This window comes from Notothenia coriiceps, unplaced genomic scaffold (assembly GCF_000735185.1).
Source record: "Notothenia coriiceps isolate Sejong01 unplaced genomic scaffold, NC01 NC01_scaffold00037244, whole genome shotgun sequence".
NCBI lineage: Eukaryota > Metazoa > Chordata > Actinopteri > Perciformes > Nototheniidae > Notothenia > Notothenia coriiceps.
In genome coordinates, this window is record NW_011369945.1 from 3,402,096 (window position 1) to 3,410,251 (window position 8,156).

Consider the following 8,156-nt stretch of genomic DNA (forward strand, 5'->3'; position numbering starts at 1 on the left):
TCCAAAAATGGAAATGCGCCAATAGGGTGGTGTTTAAGAGAGCATGTTTGGACGAATTTGAAAACATTGACTCCAGAATGGTGGAATTTTTCACCGATCCTGGAATCCGCTGAAAATATACAACTTTTGAAGCCGCTCCTAAAGCCCTCAAAAACAGGAAACATCAGCCAGTATACATAATAAGAATTCCTAGGATAACAATAGGTTCCTCACACATCGTGCATAGGCACGCCCGATTTGGGTCCTAGCGTCCAGTGCTCTGGCCCTTAATAAACTCTGTCAAAGCAAATACGACACAGGTCCATTCCTTAGCACCCAGGGTCGGTTAAAAAACTCCTAAAGGCCCGTGGGCAAATCCAGCCCATCGACTTCATTTTATGTGGCCCGCAAGACTATGAAAGAATAAAATATGTTTATTATACGGTTCCATGCCGCTTTACAGGAGCACATTGTCCATAAACTACATGTCCCACAATGCAATAGTTTTTTGACATGCACACTGAAGAGACTTGCAATTATTTGCCCCAGACTTCTGCTTTCAGACGTAGTTAATTATGAAATTATTACCCTATCCGATAATAATCCAATGCAGAGAAAATAATGTAAAATAAAACATTATTTTATATATATTAAATATGTATATTTTTATACAGTCTTAAAGTTACAACCGGCCCTTTGAATGCAACTATAGTGCTAATGTGGCCCACGATGAAATTGAGTTTGACACCCCTGCCTTAAAAATTAAGACATCAGAGATACTTTTAAGACACATACTGTGCCTTCAACACATCAAACATAAAGCACCCTGCTACGCTGTTTGTATGCATTTAATCCATACTGAGCAAACAAGTGCTGAAGTCAAGTGCATTAGACAGAAAACTAATCAAGAGACTCTGCAGACTTTTTTTTAGGGAAAGCTAATATTGTGTAATGGACAATATAGCAAAGAGTGTATTTTATTTTTGGACCTCTGCCACTTTCTATTCCTCCTCTGAAATGTAGTGGAAGCAAGAGGCAAGATACAACATCTCAACTGGGCACAGACAGACCTCTGTGCATGTGTTAGTGACAAAGTACTTTTGATGGTGTTTACTCTAAATCCGACAGATCATTATTCATTTTAGTAAACAAACGCTTTTCTGATGATTTCTGTTCATCAGTTCCAAATAGCACAACAAGATAGCTCACCTTTGAAGCTCTACATTTCCATCCAGCTCATCGCCAATCTGCTGCAGGCACTGGGCAAGCTTCTTGTGTTTAGGGTCGAGCTCTCCTCCACCCAGCTGTGCCCTGGTCACTGCAGTGTTTCCATTTCCATGCCGCTGAACTCGCTCGTAGATGAAACTACACAGGGAGAGACAGAGCGGATAGAAATAAAGTATGAAATTATAATGTGCCTTGTTTAATAATGAGACGCCCAACTGTAAAGTATATACTTACTCTTGTAACAAAACAGTTCCTACTTCCACTATCTGGTCTGCAGTATTGCCTGAAAAGACAAAGGTCAATGTTAAATCATCCAAATGCTGATAGTGTTTTACAACCAGTTTTCTCATATATTATGAAGAAATTCTAGAAATTGAAGAACATTTGCTAGTAAAACAGTACTTTTGTAATCAATTTAACCTGAATCTGATGCCACCCTTTACTATGAGTTTATTTAGATTAGCAAAACTTGAAAATATATTTTTTGTTAATCATTTGTTAGTAATTTATACACCTGTGCCTTTTATTAAGCTTGTGAGTTCGGTATACAAAGCCAGCAATACATGTCCACAGTTTTTTAGTTGTTAGCTAAGTTGATTAGGCTAACGTTAAGTCAATAAGTTAGTCAATATTATGGCTAAGAAATACTGGAGGTCTACTAAGTCTACGAACCGATGAAACCAATAAACTTGACTTTGTCGGTGTCTTCTGAAAGCTTTGTTTCGGTTTTGTTTAAACATATTTGCTAACTCACTCTATAACAGCTATCAGCTAACCAAGCTAACGGTATCTATACAACGCATAGTAGGTAGCATAAGCTAACGCACTGCTAACGTTTAGGTTAGCTGACTTGCTAACCTCAGTTCAGCTAATGTTTCTGATAACAAGCAAACAAACCACAAGAACAAATTAATAGATAGTTGTTCAAATGTGAGATTATCTTTGTCTACCAAGGTGTTGGTGACGCTGTCAGAGTAGGTTTCTATACAAAATATCGCTGTTTCCAGCTGCTACCTTTATCGCCTCCTCCCCGGTGCGATGCCATCTTGTTGTGTGTTTACTTCAACCGCTGGCGCTTACGTACAATCATGTGACGCATTGTTATGTTGTCAGGGAATTTTGGAGATGGAAATATAGAACATAAGAAATAGATATTTAATATTCACTTCATTCCCAGGTTAAATGGAAAAATGTCAAAGGACATATATCCAACTAAATAATTATTAATATTACATGTTATTGTGAACTAGTGTTTTTTATTAAGGTGTAACGTTTGGTATAAATATATGTTTCCATTGTGAATCAGTGCAGTCTTTATGTGGTGATATGCAGAGCTGGGAATCTTACCAGTCCAGGCAGATGAAGTTGTCACTCTTGACAGTGAAGACAGGTTAAGTGTTTGTGTTCTTTGATTACTTAACTATCTATTTGACTCGGTTTCTTAAATAGCAAAACGTCTGAGAAGACATCTCGATGAATGAAAGAATACTTCAAAATAAATGAATAACGTTTAAAGGAAAAATGTAAAACGTAGCCTAAATCTCTCTCATACAGTGTAATTTTTTTGTTTGTATACATGATATTATCATTTAAATGGTAGGTCTAATTTTTTGAAATTAAGTTCTTCAATATGTTCATACGCAATATATAATTATCTATGGATTGTAGTGTGATTTTTAAAGTATGATCAATACGAAAAAAAATGTTAGCCTCGCCTTTTCAATCGTCACTTCCTGTGTGTCGCGGTCTTTAGTCCGTCGCGCGCATCTTTAGGCCTCTTTACGACTCGGCAGGCAAAGATGGCGGATGCACAAGTACGTTCAGGAAAACGGCGTGGTGACTTTAAAACGATATTTTTACGTTTTACTAAACACATTTACCGGTTTACATTAAGTATGTGCGTTTACAAGTCATTTAAACACGTTTTGAGCCGTTTTAAACCACAATTAGACTTTAAGAAATGCCATTTGTTGTTGCTGTTCTTCATACCCTCGTGCAACGTTGGACTAGCCGCGATGCTACTCGGTTAGCTTAGCCTGCTACAACTTAACATTCTTTATGAACGACCGATTGCTTTGTATATAGTGCAAACGGCAATATGGAACCGTTTTTACTCAATGTTGATAATATGTATTAAATGTTAAGGGACTTTTATCCCTTAGGAGGAAGTACATGTTGAACTTGTGTCGGCTATTTAGCAAGGCCGGGTGGTGGCGTTTGAATGTATTGTCTCAATGCTTCCCTGTTCCTGCTTATCCCAGTTTTAAGTTGTTGTTCTCCTTGTTCCACAGACCGAGAGGGCTTATCAGAAACAGCCCACTATCTTCCAGAACAAGAAGCGTGTTCTGGTCGCTGAGGGTGCCAAGGAAGTCAAGGAGAAGCTCCCCCGCTACCACAAAAGTGTGGGTTTGGGCTTCAAAACACCAAGAGAGGTAACTTGAATTGTCCCAAAAAATATAAAATATAGTTTTAAGCTTAACTTCTTAGATAGCTGCAAATGATGTTTTTCTCACGATGGTCTTCCTAGCCCTTTAGGGTCCTGACGATAATGCCTTATGGCAATGCTGATGCAGTCTCAAGATAAAATGATTTAATTAAGCCAAGGAATATGTATAGTGATAAATGGTATTGACTGTTCCATTTTTTTTTTTTTTCATCAGGCTATCGATGGCACTTACATTGACAAGAAATGCCCCTTCACTGGAAATGTGTCCATCCGTGGCCGCATCCTCTCTGGTAAATGTAACATTTGACACTCTACTTGCACAAGTCAATTGGCAATGGCTTTGGGTGCTGCAACATATCACTTGCTGTCAATTAAACATCACAGCCCAATACAATATACAACTGAACATACAGAGTCCTAGAAAATGTATTTTACAGTGTCATACACTCAATCTGGAGATGTGATGTACAACCAAGAACACATTGCACATTTAATGCTAGCAAATGTAGTTTAAATCCAGTGATACACAGGTTACAAAGTGTAGCCGCATACTGTGTGTATTACACTGACTGCAAATCAACGTGCCCTTGTACAGGTGAAGCAACCCAAGCAAGAACCAGTCTATACAGGGCAACTTGCCACAAACCGTATATTGAGTTTTCATGTCACAACTACAAATGATGTTTTCTCACGATGGTCTTCCAAGCCTTCTAGGCACTGACGATAATGCCTTATGGCAACACTGATGTAGTAGAGTGACAATCCTATTAAATGGGCATTGATTGGATTCTTCATTGCATTATGTATCAAATTCAATCCTAACCATATTTCCTTTTGTGCTCAAACAGGTGTGGTGACCAAAATGAAGATGCAGAGGACCATCGTTATCAGACGTGACTACCTGCATTACATCCGCAAGTACAACCGTTTTGAGAAGAGGCACAAGAACATCTCTGTCCATCTGTCACCTTGCTTCAGGTACAACACTGCCCATATTATGCTTATACTTAACAGTTTCTACAGTTAAAGAAAACATGGAGCACCCAGAAATTAATACAATTTTAATTGGAAAAAAAAGATATATACTTGTCCTATTCAACGTCCGTTAAATGGTCAGTCCCTGTAACAGCCAAAAGTAGAACATGAACTGCTGCAAATGATGATTTTTCTCACGATGGTCTTCCTAGCTCAAGAAGCTGTGACGATAATGCCTTATGGCAAACACTGATGCAGTCTGACTTAAATTGGAACATCCTATTTAAAGATGTATACATCTTTATTGACTTGTTCATGGAAAAAGGTAACCCAACCACCTATTAATATCTTTATGTTGGTGCTTTTCTACAGACACGTCTCAGTTGGAGACAACGTCACCGTTGGAGAGTGCCGACCACTCAGCAAGACCGTGAGGTTCAACGTCCTCAAAGTGATGAAGGCTGCAGGCGCCAAGAAGCAGTTCCAGAAGTTTTAGGTGTGACTGTGAACAGGACGGCTGCTGTTGTTACCTGTTTCACTGTCAAATAAAAAAAATTGCCTTTTCGATTTGTCTAATAATTTTCTTTGGGCTTTAATCTACTAAACTAAGGTTACGTGCCACAATCATATGTTCACATTTACTGTTTTTTCCCCCTCATTAGTTTTCTGGTTTGAATGAATAAACTTGTGTTGTGGTACACTTATAAGTTGGTCTGTGATGAGGGGTAATATTGAAAAATCCCAAAATAATTGTTTAAAAATGGGAGGGAATTTGGAAGGTTTGAAGGCTTGGATAATTAGAAGTTGAATTGATAAACTGGGAATATAATTTAAGGTGAAATATAATTGTGGACACTAAATCAGAATTAAGGATATCAAAATCTTTACATTGATCTTATGGAAAACTAAAAATCTACTTTTTCCACTTTGTAGTGGTGCAATATTTCCTAACATTTGGTGAACTCTGTTAAATAATTTGTATGTATTATTAAACTGTATTAGGCTACCAAACTTAATTCTGCAGCAATGATTTACTAAAGTTATTTCTTGAGCTATGTCCCAGTATCTTTAGTCTTTGATAACCCTCCAAAACTGTTACACAGAATGAAGTATCAAAGTTCCAAAACCAATATGAAATGCAGAATTAGCAAGGAACTGAAATGTTCCCATTCACCTTACACCCTTATAAACTTCAGTTTTTAAGTGAACTCTTAAGGAAATCTGACAACTGGGATGTTAAGATAAAGTAAGATCATTGCAGAATAACACTAAAGTGATTGCATAATGAAATCATTAGTTTCACAATGTGACGTCATTTGCTAAATTGGGAGCAAAGCTAACAAAAGTAAACAGGATGCAATTTCATAACGTGTTACAACCTTACAATGTTCTTATTATACAACAATGAGAATCTATGTTAGTAGCGTACTCCGGACCCACAGCGCCCCTAGTGTTTCATTATGTCACCACACGTTTTCCCCTGAAGGAAATATATCCAGCAGATGGCGACATATAACTACTTTATGTTAAGCAACCATAACTCGAATCCAATACATACTGTAGTAGGGCTACGTGATACATCAGTAGAGGTCCGAATAATAATCACAATCATTTATGCAAGATTTTTGTTAGTTACTTGGAAATTGAAGTTGCTAAAGGTTGAGCTAATTTTAACTGCTGAGTAGTTATATATATTATAAAAGGCCTACATAATTCATTATTTGGTATGTTGTATGTATTGATGATTTGAATCTGCAAAGTAGATAGTCTCTGAAGCTTAACAAATAAATAAAGACGAATTAAAAGTACAATGTATCCTCTGAGATGTAGAGGAATAGAGATTAGCAGGAAATAGACGTAGTTCAAGTTAGTCAAGTATGTCAAAAAAGTGCAGTACTTAAATACATACTTTGTTACATTCAATCACTTAGTTACAGCACCTTTAAATACATTTAAATTGACACTAGGCATTTTCAGACAGTTAAGTGAACAATACGAGGGATTACTACCAGAACAAGACAAGATCAATGACCTCAGCATCTATGACGCTGTATCTACAAAAATATATGACCTCCTTCCTTTGTACCATTGCAGCCATGATGATGCTCAGTAGTGTCTGATATCCAAATAAACACATGCAAATACATATAGCCTGTCTGCATCAGCTGAGTCATTTGCATGTGTCCTTATTTCAGCCTGAGAAGATGACATCTTTACTGTATGGGAATCAGTAAGCCCCCCCCCCCCTCCTCTCATCCATCCCTATGATCCATCCTCCTTTAATCCATGTCCTTCTGTCGGTTGAGTGCCATGGCAGAGCCATTACCATAATGATGCTGTACATGTTTTCCCCTAATGCTCCAGTGAATGGGACCCATATGTTGATGATGATGTGAGGAGGAGAAAGTGGTTAATGTGAGCTCAGCCGTGTAAGCAGTCCCATCATTTAAAGATAATGAGGGTAAGCAGACACCACATAAAACCTTGCTTTGCGAAAAACAAGCATTTTCCCTCAATTAAAGTTTTCACTTGTGTTTTTGTTGTACTAACAAAGATCCCAGCTCCCCGCCCATGCTACAATATTTACCTAAACAGCAGTCTTCTAACCACAAATTGTCCTCTTTTGTACTGGGGCTTTCCCAGCTCCTTCTCTCCATAGGCGCAGACACTACGGGAGGGTGGGAGGGCCCCAGGATGTTCTCTGAATAACAGGCCCTCTCTACAGCAGACACCCCAGGGAGCAGCACAGCCCAGCAGGCCACCCAGCCCACATGAGCACATACTACTCCCACAGAGTGTTTGTTAGAGGGCAGAGGTCTGATCCCTCAAAAAGTCTGAGCAACTATAATAAACTCAAGCTGACAGAGTTCAACTGTGATCATTTGTGCTGATAGGGAAGCCTGTTAGTAGCTGACTTTATGGAGAAACTAATGCTTCTAGCGAGGCGATGCATTCTGTCCTAGTGAATCAAGGAGAGACCTCTCTCAGTCACATTTAATAATGTTCCTTTGGGACATTTGACAACCCATCATTGATTATTTTCCTGGAGGTCTTTCTCTCCGGCTGCAGAAAGCCTTCCCACAACAAGTTCAACCTTTTGAGATACTCTATGAATCAACCTTCGGAAATAACATATTGAGGCATATCGATCAAATCGTAGATACAGGGTCCTGTGATTTAATAAGGTTATACTGAAGCACTCTTTAGTCAATCCTCAAATGAAATACAGAGATAAGTCCCAGATCAAATGTACCTTAGAGGGTCTTGAGCATGTTTCTCTTTAGTGATTGTGATGTTATGTTAAATATATGTTTCCTTGTTTCTAAATATTGTCCTTGTTGATGTTGCAAATGGAGCTGCTGTGATTCAAGAACAGACTCCATCGGACAATAAAGTATTATCGTATTGTATCGTATAGTCCCTTGTTCTCACTTGAAGCATACCAATGGCTACAAAAATGTTCATCATGTAATTCATATGTATGTCAAAGCAACCAATGTATGGTTACTGGATTATTTGCCTTCTTTTT

The 8,156-nt window shown here is 38.2% G+C and overlaps 2 protein-coding genes across 2 annotated transcripts; one reads left to right on the forward strand and one right to left on the reverse strand.

Annotated features, from left to right (window-relative positions):
- Window positions 1-728: 728 nt before the first annotated feature.
- LOC104964480 (apoptosis regulator BAX-like) lies at window positions 729-2,337 on the reverse strand. Its single transcript, XM_010793275.1, has 3 exons — window positions 2,221-2,337; window positions 1,441-1,489; window positions 729-1,344 (listed from the first exon to the last, which is right to left on the reverse strand). The coding sequence occupies exons 1-3, from the start codon at window positions 2,249-2,251 to the stop codon at window positions 1,185-1,187; spliced, it is 240 nt and encodes a 79-aa protein (XP_010791577.1). The 5' UTR covers window positions 2,252-2,337; the 3' UTR covers window positions 729-1,184.
- A 592-nt stretch (window positions 2,338-2,929) lies between these two features.
- LOC104964481 (40S ribosomal protein S11) lies at window positions 2,930-5,196 on the forward strand. The gene is made up of 5 exons (XM_010793276.1): window positions 2,930-3,020; window positions 3,498-3,638; window positions 3,867-3,942; window positions 4,501-4,630; window positions 5,000-5,196. Exons 1-5 carry the CDS (start codon window positions 3,006-3,008, stop codon window positions 5,121-5,123), a joined length of 486 nt encoding a protein of 161 aa, XP_010791578.1. The 5' UTR covers window positions 2,930-3,005; the 3' UTR covers window positions 5,124-5,196.
- The last annotated feature ends 2,960 nt before the right edge of the window (window positions 5,197-8,156 follow it).

Bases quoted from the DNA above. Each gene is read 5' to 3' on its own strand.
- LOC104964481 (XM_010793276.1), top strand. The intron at 3,639-3,866 runs GTAACTTGAATT...TTTTTTCATCAG, and splicing joins GCTTCAAAACACCAAGAGAG to GCTATCGATGGCACTTACAT. The intron at 3,943-4,500 runs GTAAATGTAACA...GTGCTCAAACAG, and splicing joins CCGTGGCCGCATCCTCTCTG to GTGTGGTGACCAAAATGAAG.
- LOC104964480 (XM_010793275.1), bottom strand. From the start codon at position 2,251: ATGGCATCGCACCGGGGAGGAGGCGATAAAG. The intron at 1,490-2,220 runs GTAGCAGCTGGA...TTGTCTTTTCAG, and splicing joins CCGGGGAGGAGGCGATAAAG to GCAATACTGCAGACCAGATA. The intron at 1,345-1,440 runs GTAAGTATATAC...CTCCCTGTGTAG, and splicing joins GGAACTGTTTTGTTACAAGA to TTTCATCTACGAGCGAGTTC.